Below are 27,907 nucleotides of genomic sequence, written 5' to 3'. Positions count from 1 at the left end.
TTAATCTACCCAACACGATAAGCACACCACACTAGGTTGTGGCCCACAAACGGTAGTCATCTCGCATATCCGGCCAGCAGAATGAAATGTTGTTTACACCCATGTCTTCTTGCCCAAGGAGAAGCCAAAAAAAAAAAAGGATGATTTGATTAGTGTTTCGTAAAGTTTCAGCTGCATAAATGGGGGGGGGGGGAAGGAAAGAAAAATATTTTGAAAGCTTTGATTATTTTTCATCACATTGTAACTTATATCTCGAAAAATATATTTTTTCCTCTAAAATGTATCAAATTTTTGTAGGGTTAGTCCAGCACTGGTTAGGCTCCTACACGGGTTTTAAATTTTTGCTGTTTTGGGAGGCGTCCTCAAGTGGCGAAGTCAGCTTTTACACGAGTATATACGATAATAAATTTTTTTTTTTTTAAATCAGTGAATGGTATACAATTTCCGAATGGGTTGGAGTTTATCGGATCTTCCTTCGACAGTGGAGGCACGGTTTTTCATTTTAATGGATGGTTCGCCATTCAGGAGGTAACTCAAATTAATTCTAAAACTTTGAATCCCTAACTATGCGTCATTTGCTCTGATAAAAATGCGTCATCGAAAAATTTGAGGCAATTTCTTCATTTACTCTGCCCTCCCTTTAATTCTCTGTTAATTTAAAGAAATTTTTTTTCTTTGACTTGACTGATTGTGCTTTGAAACTTATTTGAAGAGTACCAATGTTTTAGTTCACAAAAAAATAGTGATTTGTTGATGAACACGTTTTCTCTCTGTTTTTTAAATGCAGTCGTTTGTTTCTTTTCTTTTCTCCCTATTATTATTTTTCTTTTCTCTGATTCCTTCTTTCGAGATGTGACGTTGACGCATGAAACAAAGAAGTCTAGTGTTATTGTGTTGTGCTCTTATTTCAGACTTATAAACCAAAGTTTGTAGTTTGCCGCGAGAAAAATGAAAGAGGCTCGTCTTAATAGATTTCTAAGTTGATACGACTGTTTTTCCTCATATTTTTCTCCCAGGAAAAACAAAAAAAAAAAATAATGATAAAGTTTAGTCGGTTTTAGACTAAAGCCGGGTTCATATTGGACCGAGACGATAAGAGATGCAACCGCAACATTAATACATGTTTGTATTAAAATTTCAAGTTTTTTTAAATTCCAGAACCCAGAAGCTACACGATTACTACGATCGTGATAGACTTTTTCAAATCTTATTTTTTTGTTATCATCCAGTAATCACATTGAGATGATGCGGAAATTGCCCTTGGCACATACGTACATAAAGTTAAGTTATTTATCGGACACGTAATTATATATAATAATCACTTCCTGGGCCATGATGAATCCTAACGGAGTAATGGATGCCATGGTGTTAATAATACCCGTAAGGGGAGAGGGATAGTATATGGCTCTTGGAATTCAGTTTGAATAGAGATTGTGTGTGTGTATGTGTGGTGAATCCTAATAAAATTATTACCGCGTGAGAATGCGCCGGAAATATGTCCATATTGAGCTTCCAATTTGATGGAATTATGAATATTCTGTGTGTTATTCGAGCTTAGACTATTTCTGCATTCACGTGGGCTGCTCATATTTCCTGTTGTCGTTCTTGACTCTTCATCCTTTATAAGATCCTTTAAAGCAGTATGTACGATGACTTCCCTAAACATCTAATTACTGTATTATAAAAATCTTATGGTGAAAATGGATGTAATGAAGCATGTGGTAACGAAATGTTTTCGGTTAATCGTGAAACTATTTCAAGGAAACCAACTAACCGTTTCTGTTGCTTAGCTTATCATTGAGTATCAAAGTAAAAATACTGCTTATAACGAATAATCAAATTCGTAAATATCGGGTATAGCGTAGTTTACGAAAAAAAAATTTGCCTATTACAAGGTATGGAACGCCCAATAACGTGATTTACGATGCTTAATTAATTTAGAAACGTAAATCCTCATTTCAGAAACCTCAAGTTTAACTAACATGTTCTTCAAAATATTTTGCTTATTTGCTTTCCGGATGATTCACGGAAACTATTAAACGAAAAATTTAATCATACTGAAAGGATACACCCACCGAGATACTAACGCGTAGTTGCCAACGGTCTTTTAAAAGCTTAGCAATTGTCAATATTCTAATCAAAGCTTTTGAAAAAAATTCTGTCAGTTGGGGTGTCGAACTCAGTAGGTAGGACCCCGGGCCATTTTCTTTAGAACACATGTGGGCCGCCAATTATTTTTATTTTTTCCCATCTAAATTTAAAAAAAAACCTGCATTTAATTGGAATAAAACGAAAGTTTTTTTCTTCTTCTAACAGCTGGCTGATGCGAAGATATATTTTGGAAAGAGAGAAAATTCAACTGCCCCTGCTGGGAATTGAACCCACGTCCTTTCACTTTCCGAGTGAGCGTCGTAGAGCACTAGACTTTGTATGGATAGCGGAGAGTGGCATCATCCTCCGATAAGTCGCCATCTAGTGGCATTGTCAGCAATTACTTTACCACCGCATTCCCTTGTATAGCCCTCGGCCAAGCAGTATTGAATAAATAAATTGTGAGCTTTGGCCTGAGTTAGGTACGGTCCCGTTCTGTGTACACGAGCTCCAAGGAAAGATTGAGATATTTGTTTCCTCTGTAGTCTAGTGGTCTAGGGCGTTAACCCGGAAAGTGAAAGGACGTGGGTTCGATTCCCCTCAGGGACAGTTGAATTTTCTCTCTTTCCAAAATATATCTTTCCATCAGCCAGCTGTGAAAAACCTTTGTATGGATTGCGGAGAGTGACATCCTTAATTGGCTTTATACGAGTATTTATATTTTGTAAATTTAATACAGATATTGAAGAGATTTCCAGTGTTTTAAATGGAAAAATGAGAAAGTTCCATGTTTGCTTCCAAAGTTTGCTGTTGAGATCCGAGTTTTTCATAACGTGAGTGACTTTCAGGAACGAATTAAATTAAATTACTCGAGGTACAATGGTATAATGAAAACAAATAGCATTGAATTTTTTTTTTTCTGTTGCTGTTTCGCATCTCGTTATTAAATGGATTCGCTAGAAAATTTTCCTGTTCAGGCATTTAAAATTTGTTTCAGAGTAATTAGTATTATAGGATGTAATTCCAGACTTTTTCTAATGAAGAATGATTTTTAACTACTTTTGTGCGTGTCTGAATGTTTTTCTTTTGTATTTTTTAGTATGATAATCAACGGTAAGAATTTAAGTTTTGTTTTATGACTTTCATCACAAAAAAGGATTTCTCTATTTATGTATTTATGGATGTGTGTGTTTCTTCCCCCCCGCCCCCCCCCCCCAATTTTTCAGATTATGGCAATCTTAACAAGTACGGTAGCTTCTTGTTTATTTCTTATCAGACCACAATCCTTCCGTTTGAGTTTCAAAGGTCATGCTCTCTGGTCCTCAAGATTATCAGATCTGAATTTTCAGTCTAGGCAGGGACATGGAAAAGAAAAAATTCGAAGCTCTCCCTTTAACTATATAGAGCGCGTTCAAAAAATCCCTTTGTTTGATAACACAGTACTTTCACTCTCTGGAATCGGTACCCATTAAACTTTTGTGTACTTCGTTATCGTTTTGATGAACTTTTTTTTCTTGCTTTGGCAATGTGTATGGAGTGCAATGAAGATATAGAGGAAAGATTTTTTTTTTCGTATTTCTTTTCCCTTGTTTTGAAGACGAGATTTCTCTCAACAGAAACGATTAAAAAGCTCTTCAAGTTAGGCGAAGGTTGAAGAAATCTAAGTTTTAAGTGTGTGTGAGAATTAAAAAACGAACTGTTTGTAGAGTCTGCTCAAAATAGAGAGGGAAGTCTAGTGAAGTCAAGACGGACGTCTTCTGGTAGAAAAGGGATATCCTTAGCGCTCTCGTGTATCTGGCGGATCGCCAGTTCCCTTTTCTTTTCTTCTTCGCAAACCACATCAGCAATAATATGGTTTCTTCACTTGTGTGTGTGTGTGTGTGTGTGTGTGTGTGTGTGTGTGTGTGTGTGTGTGTGTGTGTGTGTGTGTGTGTGTGTGTGTGTGTGTGTGTGTGTGTGTGTGTGTGTAACTTATTCCTCCCCCCACCCATTTCGCTTCTTTCTCCTTATTATACACTTTGTCCAACTTCCCAGTGTGTACGCGGTTGCGACTCAGTGGGAATTCGCCAAATTGTTCTGCTTTGCCACTTGAGTATTGTTTCTTCACCAACTCCATTCCATTGAAGAGCTAGAACGCGCGCGCGCGGTTGTGCTTTCTTCTCCCTCTTAGTTCAGCTTATTTTTTCCTCTTGAAAATTTTTTGCGTGAGCAGATGCCGACAGAGTTTAATTCTCCTGTACCATGCATCTGTCGATACCTTTCTCCAAATTTATGAATTCAGCTTTTGAAGTTTCGTTTTTCGACCGCCCACTTTCCCAGCTGAGAGGTGTCAGTGTTATGATCATCGGTTCTTCCTAGGGACTGCTTGTGCACGTGTGCTATCTTTGGCCCTGGACCAAAGGTATCCAACAACCGTCTGGTGCTCTTGAAATAGAGGTGGAAAAGGGCTCTTTATTAACGCTTTCGTCTTTAAGCGTGGAGGATGCTGGGGATACCTGCGTCATTGCAGACGTCACCGAAGTCATCATCCACATCATCTACAAAGTCGACATCTGTTCCAAAACAGCGAACTGATTCTCCGGAGAAGAACAAGATAACGTCTACTGTTCAAAAAAATGGTTTTGTCCGATCCGTGGCTGTCGCGGGAATATTTAAGCCTGTAGGCGACGACGAGGGATTTAAAAAGCCTGCCGTGCCCGAAAAGAGAAGGTTTTCAGCTCTAATCGGTGACCTGCAGCCATGTAACAACGCAAAATCTGTGATCGGAAACGACGAGTTTTCTCGAAGGAGGCAGAGTTGGGATACTAGATCTGCCGCGGCGGCGCCCTTTGGACAAAATCTGCTCAGAAAGACTCAGCGAACCAAGACTTCACCTTCAAAAGAAAAGTTATTACCGGGTGAGGAGAAGCCCATTGAATCGCTAGACCGTAGAGATTCGAGCACAAAAGCTGGTCAAACTCTCGATCAACCGACTCCAGCTGATCAACTGACGCCAATCTCTGCAGCTACTGACACCAAGTCTTCTGAATTCAGCAATGAGTCTGCGCAGGAGAAGGAATTGATTGTTGTTAACGGTGTTAGTGATAATAAAGAAACCAACGCAAAGGAATCGTCTATCCAGGAAGGTTTCAATAAAACATCGATTATTACCAGAGCTAATCAACCTAATGCTGATGTGCTTTCTTTAGATAATAGTGCTTGTGCCAAGAGACGTGTTAATAGTGAGAACGACGATGCTTCTACGAAAACACGAACTCGGGTATATGGATTAACAAATAGGTACAGTGGCTGCAAACAGAACACCTCTTCCGACTATACCACCAATTCGAAGAGCTCCTTGGAAAAGCGCAATGAACCATCATCTGATCTAAATAAACAAGAACGCTTCATCGATGCAACAAAAAGTATTCAAACGAAAAGTGTTCCTGACCCGAACGACTCAGAAAGAAATTCAAAGAGTTCGGAGGGCAAGAAACCATTTGATGGTGAAAATTCGAACATCAGGCGATATAGTGGTGACAAGGGATTATCAGAGAAAGCTGAGGGTTTAGGTTCAGGAGGAAAATACGGAGCTTCGAGCACACCAACAGAAAACAATATCAAGATTCCAGCCGAAACTGGTAAGTGCTTGCCAACTTCTTACTCATCTGAACACAAACAATCTAATCGAAACAGTGTTTCTGAAGCGAGTACGTCATGTAAGAAAGAAACGACGAATTCGACAGTGGGACCTGAACAATCTTCAGGAAAATCTGCCGAATCCGTTGACAGTGAAAAACCGAAGATTTACGGTTTAGGCCGACGTGACACAAAATCAATCACTGAATCGATTACGTCCATCAACAAAAATGATCAGTCTACAAATGCTATCGGTTTCTCAACAAATGAAGACTCTGTAACAAAGCTATCTGGTCCAGTAGTGTATGAGCAAACCTCCGCTGTCCAGTCGTCTAATCCACAGGATCAAGAAAAAATCACGACGAACACTACTACCGAGATTCCTAAAGGAGTTCGAACCACTAGGCGTACGTCCGATCTCATTGCGTCGAAAATTCATAATATTTTTTCTAATTTCGGGTCTGAGAAAAAGTCTTCGCAACCACAAAGATCGCAAGTGAAATTGAAGTCGAACAAAACGAATTCCTCTTCTGGTTGGAATTCTGATAAGATCAAAACCAGTGAGTTGAGTCCAAATGCAGGCCCCATAAAAGTTGTAGGGCCAGAAAAATCAATTTCGACCACGAATTCTTCGAGCTGTGATAATGCACCTGATCCTTCGCAGAACTCCGTGATAGGGCTGAAAGAAACGAAATCGCTGGCTACTGGTGCTGATGCAAATTCTAAAAAACCTACACAGAGTGCTAAGAGAGATTTTGTGCTCACTGCAGGTGACCCATCAGTTTCCACAACGGGTAATGCAATCAATAGTAAAACATTTGTAAACAGCACCGACGTCGAAAAGCAAAGAATATCGGTTAATAGCACTGTTGATAGCAAGCTTCAAACACATGTCACCGACAAAGTGAAGTTCGACCTCGTGTCTGACAGCTCGACTCTCACAGAAAGTGTTGGTAGTAAGTATGTTAAATCTACATCAATGACTGATATAGAAACGGATTCAAGTTGTAATTCTTCGAACATCAAAATACGTGATCTCGCCGGGGTTTCCATCACTTCAGGAAAAGAATCAAAAAAGGACGAAGGGCTGTTAGATAATCAGTCATCCGTTGGAAAATATTCCACTTCATTTGCTGGTATAGTTAAGATCCCTACCGAAATTCATCAGACTTTAGACAAAGAAAAGAAAGCCATCGACTTTCGTGGTGATACTAAATTACCTCACGAGGATCAAGTTTCTCCATCTACTGGTCCAGCCAAAGCAACTGATGAAACTCATCGTTCTTCCAACGAGTTGAACAAAGAAAATATAAATACCAGCGTGTGTCATGGCCAATTGTCTACTCAGAAACATGTATTGTCTACTCGTATGAAAGATACTGTACTTGAAAATTCTTTCGATAAAACATCGATCGCGACACCATATATCCATAATTTATCTGCCGATAAAATTATTCCGAAATTAGTGCCGAAAGTATCAGACATCGAGAGTAACTCACGGCGTTCAGATGCTGGCTCGTTTGAAAAAACTGCATTTTCTGGATGTGCATTGTCTTCTGCGGTGGATAAACCTCCTCTCTCGTCCGAAAGCCCATCAGGCAATGTCGGGGACAGTATCAGGCTGTATTTCCGGCCAGAATCTAAAAGTGATAGTGTGGGGGACATTTCAGTGTCAGAAAGCGTTTCTTCTTCGAGCATAAATGGCTGCCATTCTCCCGTTTGTTTTACGGGGTATGCAAGTGCAGAGACTCTACCGGTCACTCACGATGCGGGCTTATTCGGGAGCGTCGCACCGCGGCCGCCCGAACGCAAACGGGTGTCTTTGCTGCGAGATTCATCGCTTCCGCCCCCTCTTCCTCCACACGCCCAAATACTTAGAACGGGATCTTTGAAGCGTTTTGAAGATTCCAGCAAGCTGTCCTCCTTTGATAAGCCCATGTCTATATTGAAGTCCCCATCCCACAGCTGCATACCCTCGTATACCCCGCACAGGTACTCTTATACGGAGATGCTTTCTAAGGTGTGCACTTCTGGCATCTCCACTTCCAGCAGTGGTTCGGCTATAGCATCGGGATCCTCCACTCTAACCAAGAAATATAGTGTCGGCTCATTATCATCTTCTCTGTCGCAGGTGTCGGAATTATGGTCGGATTTAAATCAGGAGCAATCCAGTGCTGCTCACACTGCTGAGATGCTGGAATCTGAGACCAGCGAGCGCATGAGACTAGAGAAAGAAATGCAAGAATTGCAAGTAAGTATTTTAAATTTCAATCAAATAACACATTCATTCTCTTATGGTAAAATTTTATATAGAAACTAGCTATAATACCCGGCGCTGCACAGGTTTTCTTCAGTCACTGACAGGATTAAAGAAGTGACAAACCATTGTAAAGACATATGCATGTCTAAAACACATTGCTACGATACCACGGTAATCAATGTAAACATTCCGAAAGTGATTGTTGTGGCCCAGAAACCATTGTTGCCGGACAGTTTTGCCCTGTTCTGACAAACTTTTAAAGTAGCCTATCGTTCAATCCGGGCCTTGTTTGGTATATGTGCATAATTTGGCGACGATCGATCTAAAATTGTAGATTTGTATGGAGGACAGACACACTCACACAGAAAATCAATTTTATATACATAGATGTATTTGTTTCATGCAACACTCAGTAGGTCATTGTGACACGTGTGAAAAACAAGTACGATTACTACTTTTAGGTATTTATATTAAAATGCTTGTCTCGATCGTTTGATATAAAGTCAAATTTAGTAATCCGAGGGGAAGGGAATCGGCCCGATACCTCATCGGATTACGGAAAACTCGGATTATCCACAAAGCAACAGAATGCGTTGTTAGATATTAGTTTGCCTGCACATAAATGTAACGTCAGCAGATTCCCCCTGTCAGCGGAATATCGTCAGCTCTGCTCCCTACCTCCTAACGCATATCGGGATCAGAGACGTACGCGAGGGAAAGGAGTGGGGGGGGGGGGGGACATTCCCCCTTTTCCCTGCGTACGTCTCTGGTATGCCCCCTCCCCCCCCCCCCCGACAGCCAAACATTTAGTTTTTTGCTGCAAAAATATTTTACAATTAAAATTTCAGAAGAAAATACCTTTATATGTTGTTGTAATCAATTTCTGTTATGCTATCTGAAGCATAACTCATTTCTTTTTAAAAAATTCATTGCTTCCCACCCTCTAAGCCATATATGCTAAACCCATTACCCGCGAACCCTCAGGGGATACCTTACGTGACCGCCACCTCAAACCTAATTTTAGAAAAATGAACCAAGTGGCATATTTACAGATCGCTTGTGTTCTGCGACACAATTCCAGGAAAATTAAGTGGTCCGTGGCACATTTAGAGACCCTTTAAGTGACATGTGGCAAAGTTTTGGAGCACTTAAGCGCCCCCCCCCCCCAGTGCAGTTCTAAATTACCCAAGTTACCCGCGGCACATTCCCAGATTACTTGGTGATCCGCGGCATAATTACGGGTCACTTGAGTGATGTGCGGCACAGTTAAAGAGCACTTAAGCGGCCCGCGACGCATATCTATAGCACTTGAGTGGTCCGGACACATTCCCAAATCACTTTAAGGATCCGTGAAACATTTAGAGATCATTAAAGTAGCTCTGTAGAGCCCCGTATCGATAGGGAAAATGTTAGTTCACATGCCCACAAACTAGCGAAAGGTTTTTCTCTTACCCAGTAATATGTCATTAAGAATATTTATATTTCTACAAAGACTGATTGATGACGTAATCATCAATCAACCCCCTCCCCCCATCGATGCTGACTGACGTAATACTTGAATGACCCCTTAGTTTTAACACGTGTGTATTACAGATCGACACAATGGCAAATTTGAACGTGAATGTGTCTTTTACACGTCATTACGTTAGATGGCTTGCATTGTCCGGTTTTCGAATCGACAGATTATTAAAAAAAATCTCTTGGGCGCGGTAGCCTAAGTCGATAAGATCAGGGCCGCAACTAGGGGGGGTGCAGGCGGATCTCGTGCCCCGGGCGCTGGACCCGAGGGGGCGCAAATTTCATTCTGAAACCTCTCCTTCAACATTGCAATGGGGCGTCAAAATGTGCGCTTGGCCCGGGTGACCAAGCATCTAGTTGCGGCTCTGGATAAGATACTGTACTTGGCTACCAAATAATGTCTCATGTGTCGTGAAGTCAATAGAAAATTACTATAACCGCAAATTACCATTCCTTGACAGCATCTTTCTTGATACGGAAGGTACAATAGAAACGGCAATAACGTGAACCACAGAACGCATTGCTAACGCAGAAATAGCGTACCAACCTTTCAGCGAGACATGAAAAAAAAGTTGAACGCTGCTGTTCGGAATCTGCTGTAGGACCCGGTCTAATTAGTCCTCTTGTGCAAAAAAATGGTAATTATGCGACAAAAGTGATGAATTTAAAAAATCTCAAATTTGTGAAAACGCTTTCGAGGAAATTTGCATGAATAAAAAAAGAAGAAAAATGCGGTTTGCTTCTTTTTAAATCCGTTTTACGTCAATTAGATCATGACTTCAACTTCCCTACTCTTCTGAATTTAAAAACCCTTCCTCTCTTTCTTTCCCCCCTTTATCAAGCTCTCGAAAATGCTCAATACGCTTCCTTTTCAAGGACAGACTGTGCTGCAACTGGGTCTAGTTGAAAGGGCGCCATTCAATTTTTGGTTAGCTGCGGACGCCATGTCTGACAGTCGTTGCCAAAGGTGGGAAGGGTGTTGTTTTACACATCCGCAGAGAATGATTATTGGCAAAGTGAGATCTGTCTGTCCCCTTATTTATATCTTTCAGCCATGAGAATGAGATGCATTTCAAATGAATAAAAAATTCTTTCTTTTCTTTACTGAGTTTGCCTTTGCTCTGATCTCTTTTACCTACCTGTCATGACTTGGTCGCCAATAAAAAAACTTTAATTTTGAAAAATTTGGTTCCATTTGAACATAACTTCAAAGTATTCTTTCTGTATTGCAGAGGGAAAAAAAATTACAAAAGCATGCAATTTCTTGTATGAAAAATTAAAGTACACACTTACATGCTTATTTTTTTGATTTCAAATAAACTCTATAGATTATTTTGAGCTAGAAAATACTGCCGTCCAATAATTTTTAATGGTCAATTGAAACTAATTAAATACAGTGTGTCCCAAAAGTATGTGTACTTTTTCTCTGTATGACTTTCATCTCATATGGTATTTTTTAGCTGAAAATGAACTACATTTTTCTAAGAATGTGAATAAGGTTTTCCATTAAATAATGAAAAGGTTATTTATAATTATTGATTCGTTGACAAACAGAAATAGAACTTTGATGGTGCTTAATGGATATGCATATCCTTAATGGCTAGAGGGTATTTAGCATAGCTTGAGGAAAGGCCCAAATGTGTTTATACTTAAGCAGGCATCAGAGATGGAGATTCTGTGATGACCATTGAGTTCAATGAACAAGTATCTTTGGCATTTCTGGACGGGAGACAAGACTTGCAGGAATATATAAAGATTCTGAAAAACCATATTATTATTTTCTATGAAGTATTAGGGAGATAGAATTAGGCTTTTGGCATGATGCTGCTTGTATCCATACGTCCAATGTCATAAAGTATTTGAATATGAAAAATGTGATTGCTAGACTGGTCACAAAGAGTGAAGTCCTAATCTCAAGCCAATAGGGAGTGTGGGGGCACAACGATTCGCTTAAAAGTCTACTCCAATAAGGGACCATTCAACTTCATGACAGTCTTGAAACAAAGAAACTGAATAACCGAAAGGCGATATAGGAATGCATGTGGTAATGTCTGATGAATCTAGTTTGCTCTGGAATCTGTCATGTACATGGCAGGTTATGAATTAATAAACAGAATGCATTATCCAGGGTTATCTTAAGAGCATCATGGGCCCCGGGCTGAGTAATATTTCTGAGACCCTACCTGGCAAATTCTTGAAAATTTCAACCAAGTCTCATTTTTGTTAGTCCCCTTTTCTCTTGAGGCTCCCGGGCCATGCCTTAAGACGACTTGGATGACATGGTAAATTCATACTTTTTTCAAACACCACATAGAAGCTGCAACTTTCATCATCTCCCTCTTCTAATAATGTCAAGCAGGTCAGAGGTAAGGTACTCGTGTATGTCTGCTTTGTTGTTGATACACGAGTACCTTACCTCTGACCTGCTTGACATTATTAGAAGAGGGAGATGATGAAAGTTACAGCTTCTATGTGGTGTTTGAAAAAAGTATGAATTTACCATGTCATCTTCTCGTGGGTATGCGGCTAGGAGTTTTTACCTTACTGCTGCCTTCTAACGGTTTTTTGGAATTCCAGAAGTTTTACCTTCCACCCTGAGATTAACTTATCAGTCTTTGTGAATCATAATGTGATTCACACAGAGATGTGGTGTTCATGTGGGTTTAAGATTTGCGTATAAGATGATCACCGATCATCTATCAAAATACAGAGCACATGATACACATCATTAATAAAAAGAGGGAGACCCATCATCTTACAGATGGGTTAGTACTGTAATTTCTCAACACTCTTTTAGAAATTTGAGGTATACAGGATAAACATGACCTATTCTGCCAAACAAAAGAGGGTGATTGATGAGCAAAATTGAAACATGAAACACCCTACCAACCATGTCCTATTTTGAACCGTTTTCAATTTATGGTGGATAATCGATTATAGAAAAAAAAAAGTGTCAAGTCTGAAAAAACCCAAATTTGTGAAGTTTCTGAAAGACTTACACTCAAAATGAGCACACATTTAGAAAGAACAGAAAAAATCCTATAAGATGACACCAATTTCATCGGAATATCTGGATTTAATGACGAGCTAAAAGCACAGAAAGATTGGTGAAGTTCAAAATTGGATTGTTGCCAAAACTTTCAATAGTCAATTACGCAAATACCCTTATAGCTACAATCAGTCAAATTTACCAAAAAATTGTCCATTGTATCAGATTAAGCGCCAGCAAAAAACCATATCAGTGTTCTGATTCGAGAAATTTAGCCCTTTGCTCACACAAGGCATACACATCATGAAAATCAGCTCATTCAGCTCATTCATTTGTCGAAGTACATATTTGATGACAATTTTGAATTGGCAGATACAGGTTTTGATGACAGTTTTATTTTGCAGAAAAAATCCTAAAAGGCTGCGGTTCTCAACCGCTGCTCTGCAGAGCCCTTGGGGCTCTGTGTGCACTCTCTGGGCTCTGCGGCAGCTCGAGGAAAATTAAAAACAACAGTAAATTTGAAAAAAATTTTAATAAATATTTTTGAATAATAAAACTAAACCAGTAACTTTGATGAATTAGTAAAGTATAGGCCTACTGGACTCCGCTATAGAACTTTTTTTTACCAAAAAGGGCTCCGGGAGCCAAACAAGGTTGAGAACTGCTGCTATAAGGTGACAATTACCTCTATCTACAGGATATCTATTTAATGGCGAGATGGTGAGCTTCAAGTGCTGAGAAATTGGTGAAATGAAAAATCAAATTGTTGCCAAAACTTACTAAACTTACTTTGATGAAAGAAGATTGTATTGATGTATTGCAAACAAAAGACTAAATTTCTCCTGCTCTAAAAAGAGCTGACTTATAAACTAGATCACCAATATTGTTTATAAGTAAGCTCTTTTGAAAGTTGGTGCAATGGACAAGTTTTTAAATTAAATTTTGGCTACAATTTAATTTTGAACTTTGCCAATCTTTCAGTGCGTTAGGAATATAAGAAGAAGTTTATATTCCTTATGAGTCTGTGAATTGATGGTGATTGAATTTTTGTTGTAAGCATGTTCCTTCTGATTAAAGAAAGGTAAATTATATCTTTAGAAACTTCAAGACCACAGAAGTTATTCTTTATAGTACTGTAACCCAACTCTAACCCCAGTGAAAGGATCATTTCTTGGGACTTCCTTGAACCCTCTCATACATGAAGGCCTCATATGACAGATAATTTTTCCCTTATAATAATTACTCATCCCTAATTATGGGAAGAGTACCTAACATTTTGGTTTGTAATTTAAAGTCAAGCATTCGTAAATCAGGAATGGCTGTATTTCTTACTGTAGAGTACAGTTTACTTGCAATCAAGCTAACTTCTGACAGATACATTGAACATATAAGTTGTAAGACACTACTCAATGAGTCAAATTTATTGTTGATAGAGTGTTTGCAGCATTGAGCTATAATTAGCAGAAAATATTTTATGAAACACTGTTGATTATTTGATCATAAATGAAATGTTAAATTTTGTTAATTCCAGTCAAAATTTACTCACATGCAACAAAAATCTGATAAAATGGAAATGGAAATGATAGAAGCAAGGGTATATAGATCAAATGAAGTGAATGGTGATGTTTCTGAAGATGATGACAGTGAAGGTGAAATTCTTGTATTTTATTTGCTGATGTCATTTCATGCATTATTTTCACACAGATGTGAAATGACGTTAAAGTATAAACTTGAATATGAGGATGTCTGAAAAATATGTTTTCCCTGTGCTATAAAAATCGTAAACTAATTTTAAAATTTAGAAAAAAATGTATGCATATACATGTGACCCATTTTTCATATAGTCATATTGTTTTCTAGACATTTTTGATATCTTAGCAAACCTTTTTTTATTCAGGCGTTATACAGTTTCACTGCTAGATTCCTGACCCAAAAATCACTTTCTTTCTCTTCATCACTACACTATTTGGAAAATCGTTTATCAGCATGTCGTTTTTTTAGATCCAGGAATAGGCAATTTTTTTCTGGAGATTTGTCTACCTTTTTTCGCAGTTGTTTAGTCACAGGGTATAGAGAAAGGGGTACATTGCTCAACCCATGAGTCAAAAAGACAGAGCATGGTTGGCAAACGAAAAAAGGAAAGTGCTCCCAAAGTAGCAAAGATGATTGAATCACAGCGAAAGTGATGCACTAAGTCTTTTGGACTGAAAAGAAGTGTTATTGATTGACTGCCTGCCCCTTGAGACAAAAATTTGAGTTTCTTTATAATATACAATACAATACAAATACAACACCACGTGAAGTGCTCAAGAATCGCAGATGAGCTGTGCAAAACAAAACAAAATATTTGTTGTGTAAAATTTTGTTTTTCTGCAACAACACTTGAATGTATTTTGCTGATAGAACAGTGCAGCTGTTTAAAAATTTTCAGAGGCAGGCATTTGGTCATCATGTATATTCACTTTCCGTATATTCAAAACTACTGTTATGAGTGGGGTTCAATCCATCAACTATTGATTCGAAGGTTGATGTAACTGATGATCCTGTTTGTAACTGTAGTTTTTTGAGGTGCGTGTGCGGTGTAGTAGTAGTTTAGTTATATTTGCTTGTTTTTGTCCCTAGTGATAGTGACTATTACCTGTTCCTGGACCTCAAAAAACAACTTGATGGTTGGTGATTTGCAAGATGATAGGATTGGGAATTCAGTGTCGAAATTGTATAATGCTGAAATAAAAATTCTGTTGTGAAGGCTTAAAAAAAAAAACTGGGACTATGTTGAAAAATGAATTTTTGTATGCAGATGTTCAGTATACATATTGTTCCGGATAATTTTTCACAAGACTTCAAGATTGCAAAACAAGAAGCGTTCCGATGGACGAACACATATTTATTTACAGAACAGCAATTTACACGTATTCTCAAGCTAATCAGAGAGCTAACAACTTTCTCGCAATGTTCAATCACAACTGACTTTTCATCCAGCCTCTATCTCTAATCGAGTCTGCCATCTTGTGAGCGCCACACTATAACCCTGGTGGAAACTTCGAGAAAAAGAACGTTCTACAAAATTCTATTTTACAGTTTCCAAGTAGGCGGCGCCACCGTACGGACTGTCTGGAGGGGCGGGACCTTCTGGAATGTTCTCACTAATCGCATCTTCCGCCGATAAACCGAAACCAGTATCAACTCTCGTTGCCAACGGAAGATTGCTATAAAGCATTACGCCATCTATCGTCTATAGTTCGAAACATTGCCCCTCTCTTAGAATTGTTCGTCCCGACAATTCAGTTCGGCGGGTTGTCACTGCGGTAAGAGGCCAGTCTGTTGAAGTGACCACCTTGCACTTCGAGGATGGCGTTTTCTGGATCCGAGCTACGACGTAGTTCAGTCTCATCACGACACTATAGGGTCCTTCCCATGACGTCTGAAGTTACGGGCTAAGTCCTTTCCGGCGCTTCGGGTTCCAGAGCCAGACGAGATCCCCTTCCTTGAAGTCATGAGACGTGGCCCGCACATCGTAGCGTTTTATCTTTTCGAGGCCGATGTTGATCCGGTGCCTCTCGATTCGATGCATGTCCTCGAGGCGCTCCTGGAGTCCCTGGACGTATTCTTCAGGTGGAAGAGCAGCATCTATCGGTCGCCGAAACATCAGATCACCTGCCTGGTGAAGGTCCTCTCTCATCAGGGATGGCGAGTATCCGGTAATCGTGTGGGCGGTCCTCGGTAACGGTCGCAGGATGTTCGGGGCGATTCTTTTGCGCAGTCGTCGCAATTCTTGCACCACTCGTCCACATCGGTTCTAGATTTGTCCTAGTAGAACCGCTCACGGACCTTCCGGAGAGTCTTAATCATGCCGAAATGTCCACCGGTTGGGCTTTCGTGCAATTCTTTCACACGGTTCCTTGGCAGGACGAGTTTCCGCAGTTCGCCAGCCCGTGTTTCTCTTTTGCCTTGAAGCTACAACTACGGTTCTGTGGATCCAGTCCTCTCGTCAGGGCGTCGACATTTCCAGGCGCTTTTTCTTTACGAGACTGGATCTCCTCTTGATGCCATTTGACTCTCCAGAACAGGTCCGGTCCTGCCATTGGTCTTCTCTGCATCGGCAATACACTCTTTTTCTGCTTCTAGAATGTCCATCACTTTCCTTGGAGGTACTTCATTATGACCACATCAGAGCAGGGCGATTCTTTCCTTCGGCGTGTGCAACTGGTCATTCCTCATGTCCAAGGAAAATCAATGTTTCCTCAAGAAGTCCACTCCGATGATACACGAGTCTTTTATGTCGGCCATGAAGACTGTGTGTCGATGGGTGATCGTGGCGAACTTCAGTAAGACTTTCAATTTTCCACGCACAGTCATTTTCTCCCCTAGTGACTGTCTGCAGCGGCAACGATGGTGGTACGTAGAGAAATCGTTGCTGGAATTTCCGAGCCAGGTCCGTCCTGACGATGCTCACGTTTGCTTCGGTGTCGATGACCATCCTACACCGCAGTCCATCAATCTCGTCTCTCACGGGGAGCCCGTAGTCTCCTCTGTACGGCTGTGAGATGTGGTACAATCGGCATGCCGCATCTTCCATACCGGTAGCTGAGACTGAGCATGCGCTCCGTCCTTTTCCGTGGCGTCTCCAGCTTCCCAACGACTTGTCTTTCTGGGTCCCACGAGCGTTCTTGGCACTTTTCAGTTCTTTCAGCTCTCTGATGATGTCCGCCTTAGACAACAGCGCCTCAGACCACTCGTCGCTCTCATCTTGAAGCTTGACGGGCTGCCTCGTACTTCATGGCGTAGACAAGAGCACTTCTCACGTCCTTGTACTCGCCCAGACGCAGCTCCTGCTAGATGTCAGGGTCCATGACGGAGTCGACGAAGGCTTGTAGGGTCAATCCGTCCCTGATGTCCTGGGGGCAGTCTGGGTAAGCCAACTGTGAGAGCCTTTCGATTTCCATGGCCAGTTCTTGTAATGTCTCTCTCGCTTTCTGCTGCCTGGTCTTCAGTTGCAGCCTGTGGAAGTCCTTGAGGTAATTTTTGACGAACCTCAGCTCGAGCGCATTTGTCAGGGCGGCATAACTAGATAGGTGCTTGGCTGCAAGAATCTTGCATCTGTAGAACCATGGCAGCTTCACCTCGTAGAGCAGCGACTTGGTGGAAGGCCTTGAATACACAGTCCCATCCGTTCGCAGAGGCGATCATCTTGAACTGGGTCTTGTAGATCGACCACAATGTCCTCCCGTTATACGTCGAGGGCTTGATGTTAGGCCGGGTGACGTCAGCTATGGCTGACAGGACCCGTTGAGCGCCCGTGGAGAACGTAGGCTCTTGAATTTTCTTTTCCAGCTCTAGTATTCGCTTTGAAAGCTTCTCGTCGACCACGTTCACTGCTCCCTCCACCCTGCTCACCCTCTCAGTGATGGAGTTCATCTCTTGGGAAAGCTCTTCTTTTACTTCAGCGACGGCAGTGGCAATGTCGTCCTTTACTCCAGCAATAGCAATGGCGATGTCTCCCTTCATGCCGGTGACATCTTCTCTGACTTCAGCAATGGAGGTGGTGACATCTTCTTTGACTTCAGCGATGGAGGAGTTTATCTCATTCACAATGTCCAATTTCATCTGGCCCACAGCAGACATCAGTTGATTCAGCTGTTCTCACATCTCGTCCATGCCCATTCTTCTCGTTTTCATGCAAGTCTTGAATTGTCCCACTTTTGACACCAAATTGTTCTGGATAATTTTTCACAAGATTTCGAGATTGCAAAACAAGAAGCGTTCAGACAGACAAACACAGATTTATTTACAGAACAGCAATTTACACGTATTTACAAGCTAATCAGAGAGCTAACAACTTCCTCACAACGTTCAATCACAACTGACTTTTCATCCAGTCTCTCTCTTATCTCTAATCGAACCTGCCATCTTGTAAGTGCCACACTATTTATAACCCTGGTGGAAACTTCGAGAAAAAGTATGTTCTACAAAATTTGATTTTACAGTTTCCAAGTTGGTGGCGCCACCATACAGACTTTTTGGAGGGGCAGGACCTTCTGGAATGTTCTCACCAATCGCATCTTCCACCGATAAACCAAAACCGGTATCAACTCTCATTGCCAACGGAAGATTGTGATAAAGAATTGCACCATCTATCGTTTATAGTTCAGAACAATATATACATTTGTATATGTTACAGCCTAAGCCCAAAATCAGCTAGTTTGTGACCTGACAGGCCAGTGTATTAAATTCTGTGGAATTTCAGACATTGGCCAGAAGTGGCTGGCGATCTCCATACTATCAATATCAATCCCTTACGACAGAGGTCTTCAACCTTTTTTTAGTTGTGAGCACTGCTTTTACCCATGATGAAAAGAAGAGCACCCTTACAGCAAGTGTGACATACAAATGCATGAAATCAGGATTTCAATCTTTGAATGCAATTTGTACAGGGTGATCAATTTGAAATGGGGATCAAGTGCTCACGAACATCAAGCACTCTGGATGCTTCAGAGTGCACAGTGGTGCTAATGCCTGCCCTAAGACATTGTTATTTCGATTCCTTTGATTGTTAGGGTTGCTATAGCTAACCAAACTAACAATGTTATTATAAATGACCATAATCATCACAAAAAGTATGCCAACTTTTCGATGACCCCTGAATCATGCCTTTTCTTTGGCTAAGGATCTCCAGCCACTTCACAAACAGGCTGGCCAAAGCCAGAAATTCAGAGATTGGCCAGGTCAAGTGGTCGATTTCAGGTATTGGCCATAACATATGTATTTTAAAGTGATTTTGTAAGTCTCTTTTCCAGCATAAAGAAACTTACTTTTTTTATGCAACCATTATGAAGTTATGTTTTACTTCGAATAAATCTATTACATTTTCTTTCTTAGTGTAAAACTTTATTTTTACCTTGACTTTTAATATGCTTATAATCTAATATTTATTTTTACATATATATATGACATGAATGTCGCTCTCCACTTGTTAATACAAGATATACGGAAGACTGGATGTTGTGAAGATATTTATTATTTGAGATGTTAGTGGTCAGAGCACTCGTCCGGCAATCGAGGGACCCGGGTTCAACTCCCGGTAGAGGCAGAGATGAGTTTTTTCCTTCCTTAAAAAATTAACATCTCAAATAATAAATATCTTCACAACATCCAGTCTTCCGTATATCTTGTATTTACATATATAGTTACTATTGATGTGAGAAATTGATTTATTTTATGGAAACATTTATTAAATTTAAATACTGTCTTTGCTACTACAATGCCATTGCATTCATTACCTATCTGAATTTTTTTCAGCAAGTGGATCAATATACAAAGCCAAGTATGAGAGAGCAGTCAGGGACATGGAAATAATGAAACGTAGGGTTCAGCAGCAGCATGAAGAAGAAGCTGAGCAGGCTCTTCTCATGAAAAAAGCTTCTGATAAGAAGGTAAGAAAAAATGAGTGGCTTTATTAGGTTTTAAAAACTACAGGAGGGGTGATTGTAAAATGTTTAAAACTCATTTAGCTATTAAAAAAATATGTCAAATTCAATTTAAGTGCTTATTTATGTGAGCCACTTGTTAAAAACCTCCTGAACTAGAACATAGTCCTGCTCCCAAGAATAGCCTACAGATTGACCTTTGGGAAAAAGTATTTTTGTTTTAAGGAGATATATAGAACAAAATGGACCTAATGTGTCCAGACTTTGTCCTTTACTATAATATAAACTCATTACCCTATAGGGCATGGTCATGTCAGGAAAAATTCTGAGTTACAAAGTAAAAAATAGGGTTCCTACAGTCTGAAATGTGTACTCTGATGACATGTGTGGGCCCTAATGCATTTATGTTGTCAATACTAGTGCTGCTATTTGTTTTATTTTGTTAAGTTAATATTTTGAAGTGAAAATGGCTTATGCCTTAACTTTCATGTTATGTAAGTATATTATGTAAGTACATTGAACCTGAATCACATGTAGCCTATATTGCGAGGGTCAAGGCTGTATCGCAGCAGGTCACGTAGTGATGGTCCAAGCAAACTCTGTGATTTTCTAGCTTTGAGCTGCAAATGTGAGATAGCCTCTACTTCAGAAGATGGTCCATGGGGGATCAGGCAGCCGTGCAGTGTAGTACAGTGAAACCTGTGTATAATGATACTGTCTATAATGAAAAACCTACCTATAATGATATTTTTTTCTAGGTCCTACACTATCATTATAGACACGTTTTACTGTGCTTGCAAAATGTAAAAATTAAGGCATCTGCCCTTTTCATTTTCAATGCAAAAAATAATTAGCAGTGTTTCAAACACAAAATATGCATGTCTCAGATATTCATCAATCCTGAGGATATGTACTCTCTCCTCAGAGAAATTTTTAGGGCATTCAAGTATACAATCTAGTAGTAGTATATGTGCTGTCTTGGCACAAATCAGTTGTTGTTGCCAAGTAGTTTTCGCCATGTTTTTGGTATTTTCCCACTGTCGCTTACAAGCAAATATTTCAGAAGATGCCAAAATAGCGCTGAAGGAAGCAAACAAGAAATGCTGTTGTGCAGTTAATAAACTAGTCTTTAAGACCTCTTTCTAAAAAAAAAGAAAAGCTGAATGTTCAATGCCAGGTTATATAACATAATCAAAGTTCATTCTAATTTTTGGAGAACTAAAAAATAATACAATAATTAAGTATAAGTAAAAAAATAATTATATAGACCTAGCCATCAGGACCGTAACTATGCTGGGGCATGGCCCTAAAACAATGTACAACTATTTTGCATAAATAACAACCCTTTCAAGAAGGGCCCCAAAGGGAAAGTCTGCCCTGAGGCCTCGAAAAGCATGCTATGGGTCTGCTAGCCATCAATCTTGATTCTTTAAAAAAAACTTGCCACAATAAGTTTGTCTAGTATATTTTAAAGTGCATCTATGAAATTCATTTGAAATGCCACACTTGTTTCAATAAAATCTATGGCAACACATGCTAGATATATTGGAGTAGTTGCCCTGACATGGTTGTTAATTTAATAATAATGACAGTGAAAATCCTCGTTTTTTGGTTATAGGACCATATGCAACAATGATGATTGTAGTTGGCATGATACATTTAGGTTGGTGACACATACAGTTAAACTATCACTTAGTTTTATTTGCAGTGTTGTGCGCATAGTTGAAAGACAATGTTTTCTGACGCTTCAAATTTTTCAAATTATTTGTTTTATGCTTCTTATGTTGTCATTTGAAAATTATTACCATAAATGATGACTAAAATCCTTGGAATAATGTTGGAAATAGCTGGCTGAAGCACTGGAAGATGTTGAAGAAGAAAGGCAGGTTGCTAACCAGTGGAAGAAAAAAGCGCAAAAACTTAATTCTGAGCTGCAAGATCTAAGACTTATGCTTGAAGAACAAATGGCTAGGAATGGGGAACTAGAAAAACGTCAGAGAAGGTGAAAAAACTATTTACTCAAGTATATTTAACATAGCACATGAAAATTATTTTTCATATTCTGCTTACTACTTCTTTTCAATTTCTGTTTTGATATTTATCTCAGGTTTGATTCTGAACTGAGTGCCTGTCAAGAGGAAGCAAAGAAAGAAAAGCTTCTTCGTGAAAAAATGGTTCGAGAACGAGACCAAGCTCTTCAAGAAAAATATTCAATGGAGCAGGAACTCCATGTGAGTTTTACACAACATGCCTATTCACTTCCTTAACCCCTTAACTGCTAGTTAACAGGAGTCTGTGCATTAACTGCCATGGGCATATTTATACTTCTTTACTGTTCCTGATCGAAAAAGGGCGGCACTGGGGAGTGGATCATGTAAAATTTTGTCAGCAGTTAAATGGTTAAAGAAGTGATAAGAAAGCACTATGGGTGTTATAATGACATCAAAATTTATGGAATTTGCTCTGCCTTTTAATTTTTTATAGGCTACCCGTCTTGATATGGACATGCAACATGAGAAAGTTACGCAATTGAGCAGAGAGTTGGATGAACTTACATTAAGCAGCAAAGGCGAAGAAGAGGTACATTATTGCAAGCTAAGTTTATTTAAAAAGGGAAAACTGCATGTGATCTATAGTTCTATGTTTTTACTTCATTACTTGAAATAAATTTTACCTTCCAAATTTTTAGTTCCAGAAGTTTTAAATTCTGTATTTTAGTATGATTGGTTATTTAAATCATCATTAATTCACAGAAGTTTAAATTTCTAGTATAAGTTTAAAATGTAATATTTATTTTATCAAGTTTTGTTATAATAAAGAAATGCCTTTCTTATTGAATATTGAGCTATGTAGGCTAGACATAATTTTGTAAATTAAATTTGTGATTTGAGATAGTGATAGCTTTTTGTGTTTTGTTATTCAGCATTAAAAATTGCAAGAAAAACCTTTGTTCTAATGCAGTACAACTTTAATTATCTAGGGCTGGGGATCAATTGGGAGAGATGAATTAACTTGGGTACAAAAATTAATATTGTGGCAATGGACTCAACATCTTGAATGTCTGTTTGATTATTTAAATGGACACTGTGACTCCTTTTTGTGAGACAAACTTGTTTTGTAAGATCACTGCTGCAAAATCTTTTCAGATTGTAGGTATCAGAATGATGAAGAACTATCACCATGAAAGGGAAATATTTTTTTGAGAAAAAGGAAAAAAGACTATTGTATGTGTTTTTCCAGAAATTCTGTTAGAGAAAGCTGCTATGTGTTTAGTCTAAAATTTTAGGTTTGTGAGGATGACGGTATTTGGCTAGAACTGTTCAGTTTTGCAGATAAGTTTTGAAAAATACTTGAACTGTTTGGTTTCAACATTTGTTGTTTAGCATTTACAATTAAATTACTTAATTATTGAATCATTACAAGTGACTTTTCTGGGAAGTGTTCATTTGACTACATTGCAGGAAATGTAGACGAGTCAAGCTTGATATAATACATATGCTAGACCAAAATAATAATTGGTGGAACACCTTCTATTTATAATATGGGGGTTGTATTAAGATGATCAAATGTTGGTACATCATTTATTTGTTTATTTTGCAACTCTGAACTAGTTTTTGTTGCATTATAACTTTAAAGTTCTTTGGTTTATAATTTTCAGTTAGTAAGTGTGTCTATAAATTTCCTAATTTTTTCATCAAAATTCATTCATTCTTTTTTTTTTCCATCAAAATATACATGCTGTAGATTATAGATGACATTTTATCATTGAAAGTAGCCAATGTGATGATCACATTGCTTGCAATTTGGACCAATGTTTTTATTCATGCACATATGAATTTTTTTTATTAGAAATCTTTATTTGAAAAGAAATTCAATGGTAATGATTTTAATGGTAATCAAAAGATTCAATGTTTCATTCATTGTTTTTTTACCCCTTTCGTGATCATAGCTGCAATAAATTCATTTATTTCATCAATATTTGAGAACACCCAATATTTGATTCAATTTTTAAATAATTTGTGAACAAAATAGGGAATTTAATTATTTTTTTTATCATGTTTGGTCTCATGTACACAGCATAAAATTTATTTATAAACAGTTATTATATGTGCTTTCTGATTTTTTTTATTTTTATTTGTGTGTGTTTTTTTTTACTTAACATGGTGAAATTATCACTACATATACTGTTGGTATTTATAGTGCTTTTGCGTGCACACTGGCATCTCAGCCATGCCCAATATCACATGCGTGCAGCTTAGAGAAAAGGCTGATGTTCCTTTGTTACAATTTAAACTCTAAAATATATTGATTCCTATCAATATTTGTCTTTTGTGTATAGTTTGTGTTCCATTTGTGGCACACACCACTTTAACTCTTTTACAACCAGGTTTTTTTCCTCAAAATAGACTCTTCCAAGTTTTCATTAATCTTTTTTCCCTCTTTTTACTCTTTTTTCTCCTCACCCTTCTATGAGACTTAGACCTTTTTTCAGGTTTCTGCCTCTGACGAGATCTTTCATTTTCTTCCTCACTCTTCACAAATCTAAAACATACTCATACTCCCTATCAGGATCATCTTTGGCTGTTTTGGACTTTATAGAGTTAAGGTTTCTGAATATTGTTTTACAGGATAGTGCAAAAAAATTATAGTGAAATAACCAATTTTTTATGCATTTGAATTACTGTCACTACAAAAGTGTTTTTTATATGTTGCATTCATTTAAATGCCATATGTTTTTTGTTTTTGTTTAATATGTTTATCTTCCTTATAGGTTACTCAGTTGAAGCGAGCAAAACAAGAGTTGGAGCGTAAATGTCGAGATCAAGATGAAGAGCTTGAAGAACTTGCAGGTCAAGTTCAGATGCTGGAGCAAGCAAAGCTCAGACTTGAGATGTCTCTTGAGAAGCTTCGTCAGGAACATCGTAGGGAAAATTCAGTTAGGGAAGAAGAAATAGAAGAGTTAAGAGCAAGCTTTTCGAAGAAGGTAATATCATTTGTCCATAAATAATGGGACAAAAATAAAAACTATTATATATATACATTTTTATAATATTTGAATTTTCAAAATTACATTTTTTAATGCTGCTTTTTTATTGTTATTATTATGATTATATACATCTGTGTAAGGTAGTTTCAAATTCATTCTGATCTTTAACAGTGCAAGTGCTATTAATTAATATTTAGAATGTTACTGAGAGAGAGATGTTCATCGTTGATCTTTCTTAAACAGTACTAAACTACTAAATAGTTGTTTCAAGCATACTAGAGTACTACTCAACCATACATGTACCTCATACACATTCCTCTGCAGAATTTCTTGCTCATTGGTACATGCAAGAATGTATATGATGCACAGCTCTAACATATTTATGCTTGTTTCATAGTGCTGTCATCTGGCTTCCATATTTTGGAGCCAGATGACAGCACTATGAAACAAGCATAAATATGTTAGAGCTGTGCATCATAGAAATAGAAAATGTTTGAATTTTCATGTTATTTAAGTATATTGTGTTTTTTGAAGGTCTGCTTGCTCTCTGCAGAAAGATTTTTCAAGACTGTTTCAAGTATAAGTAGATAAGATAATATACACTGATACCTCAGCTTACAAATATTTCAGTTAACAGAGGTTTTTGCCATAGTTTTTCATCCTCTGCTATCAAAGTTTTAGTTGATATGGTGCTGACAACACAACACAGCCACATTTTTAGTTCCATTTTAATTTTTTTTAAAGAGCCTGGACTTGAATGCTCTCAGTACATATGATAAAACTCTCAGCATCAAAGTGAGCAGTCTGGACATTCTAGCAGCTTATCTTTTTTATTTGCATGTATGAGACCAAGAAACCTGGGAATCGGGTTGCACACAGAGTTTGAAATATAAAAATATTTATTTTCTTATCTTGCAAATTCTCTTCTCAGATCAATTGTGAGGCAATTCATATTTGAGAATAGTAAATTAGATGTTAATGGTTACTGTAATTTTTGTTAGATATTTCTAACAAAAATTAAGAAGTTTTTAATTCAAATTAAAAATAAGTTTGGAATTCAATATACATTAATGTGCATTGAATTTAATGTTAAGATTCAAGCCTCTATTTTTAACCTGAAATTATAAGTTCTTTCCTTTCTTGTATTTTCAGATAAAAAATCTTGAGGCTCAGCTTGAAACAGAACAAGAAGATCGTCACCAACTAGTGAAGCAGAAACACGAGTTAGAGAGGAGAATAATCGAGCTGACAGATCAACCTCCACCTCAAGATCCAGAAATTGAAAGAAGGCTACGTAGGGATCTAAAACGCACTAGGGCATTGTTGAAAGATGCACAGGCTATGCTTGAACATGTCAGAGATGGTAGCGGCAGCAAATCTATCATCAGGCAGTTGAAAAATCAGGTAAAAATGTCATTATTTTACATGAATGCACTTACAACAATGCATACTTTGTCAGTTAAAAATTTTATGTTTTTCAAATTACTAGAGCAAATTCCTAATTGACTTCGTATCAAGTACATAGTGTTTTTATAATTCGATTAAAGTAGTCCAAATAGTTGTCCCCCAAATGAAATAATTTATAACTGTTGAATTTGAAATAAAATTTGAAGTTATGAGCATAGCTGTTTGAAGATTTCTGGTTAATTAGATGTTTTGTGCATTTGATTTTCTGGTTTTAAAACCTAAAAAGAGTCTAGATAAATCTATTCCAGTGAAAAAAAATAGTTTCTCTGGCTTGTTGCCATTGAAGAACGTTTGTGTTTTTTGATTAATGTCATGCTCATTCTATCTAATTTAAAGTTTTTTATGGAAATATCTAGAATTATTATCATTATTTTTTTTTCCTTCATATTTTGGCAACGAAAATATAAGCTGGAAGATGCAGAATTTGCTAAATGTGCTGCCGTCAAAGCAAAACAAAATGCAGAAATGGAGCTGCACGATGCTCAAACTCAACTGGAGGAAATCACTCGTACTAAAAATGAAGTATGTTTCAAGTACACACATTTTTCTTTTTATATTTATTGCAGTAGAGTTCTTGGAGTGTAATGTGATGCGCAAAAATTTTGTTGTGCAAAGGTTGGGGTTTAAATTAATGCGGGGGCATAATTTCTTTGTTTTGCTGTTTGGAATTGGCTCTAAACTGACCTTATTGTGACAAAACAAATTTATTAAGAAATATAGAAGAGCTTTTTATATGAGACAAATAATAAATAAAAATATAATAAATAATATACATTAAAAAAAATCCATTTATTTCTGCATAGTATTGTTTTACCTAACATGAAACTTAATTTATTAAAAATTTAATTTCAAAGCATTTTATATTGATCAAATTTATATATTCTGAAAAGATGATGTTTGTTTTTCTTTCTCTCTTTCTAAGGTAGCGATAAAAAAAACTTTCATCAGTCATTTGAAGTGTTCATTGGTTCAAAATGTTCAAATTTTTTATTGTTCTCTAGTTGGAGAGTCGATGTCTGCAACTATCAAGAGAGAAGAGTGCTTTGCAAACTCAGTTAGAAGAAACTGAAGAGGAAATGGCTGAGGTTATGAAAAAGTACAAAGCTGCGGTTGCTCAGGTATATAATTTTTTTTCACTCTACTATATCCTTAGTATAAAATGATCCTATTTATTTTTTCAGCAAGTTTCTGGAGGGAGGTTGATGGCAAAATAGTACATAAAATTAAAAACTGTTTGCTTCATCTTTTGTAATATACATTTGGATTTTTAGATATCTCAATGCCAAGTTTAAAGTTCATGTATTATCGAAACTTTATCTTTCACACTTTGTGTGGATTTTTGTGTTTCATTTGTATTTATTTTTTATTTATAGACCTCTATTGATCAAAAAACTATATCAGAACAGAGTCAGCAAATTGCAGAACTGGAATCTGAGAAAATGGCTCTGAGAGAACAGGTTGGCAATTGTTAATTTTTTCTCTCTCTCCTTATTCGTTCTCTCCACTTTAAAAGAGAAGGGAAAAGATTGCTGAGAGATTTTAATAAAAAG

The 27,907-nt window shown here is 37.8% G+C and overlaps 1 protein-coding gene across 2 annotated transcripts in view; it reads left to right on the top strand.

Moving 5' to 3' along the window:
- The window catches only part of LOC149089960 (unconventional myosin-XVIIIa-like), a 105,159-nt gene that overhangs the window by 63,249 nt on the left and 14,003 nt on the right, over positions 1-27,907 (top strand). For both annotated transcript variants that reach the window (XM_089231455.1, XM_089231463.1), the window contains exons 21-31: positions 7,841-7,960; positions 14,008-14,125; positions 19,776-19,909; positions 21,751-21,905; positions 22,011-22,134; positions 22,388-22,483; positions 24,675-24,887; positions 26,043-26,294; positions 26,766-26,879; positions 27,359-27,475; positions 27,731-27,814. In XM_089231455.1, coding sequence (XP_089087581.1) covers positions 7,841-7,960; positions 14,008-14,125; positions 19,776-19,909; positions 21,751-21,905; positions 22,011-22,134; positions 22,388-22,483; positions 24,675-24,887; positions 26,043-26,294; positions 26,766-26,879; positions 27,359-27,475; positions 27,731-27,814 — 1,527 coding nt within the window. The remainder of the gene's footprint in view (positions 1-7,840; positions 7,961-14,007; positions 14,126-19,775; positions 19,910-21,750; positions 21,906-22,010; positions 22,135-22,387; positions 22,484-24,674; positions 24,888-26,042; positions 26,295-26,765; positions 26,880-27,358; positions 27,476-27,730; positions 27,815-27,907) is intronic.

The sequence above is a fragment of the Pholcus phalangioides genome, unplaced genomic scaffold (genome assembly GCF_987345545.1).
Source record: "Pholcus phalangioides strain wild (caught in Gottingen) unplaced genomic scaffold, Ppha-v1.0 ptg000001l_1, whole genome shotgun sequence".
NCBI lineage: Eukaryota > Metazoa > Arthropoda > Arachnida > Araneae > Pholcidae > Pholcus > Pholcus phalangioides.
The sequence above is the reverse complement of the archived record's forward strand: the minus strand, read 5'-3'. Positions and strand labels throughout refer to the sequence as shown.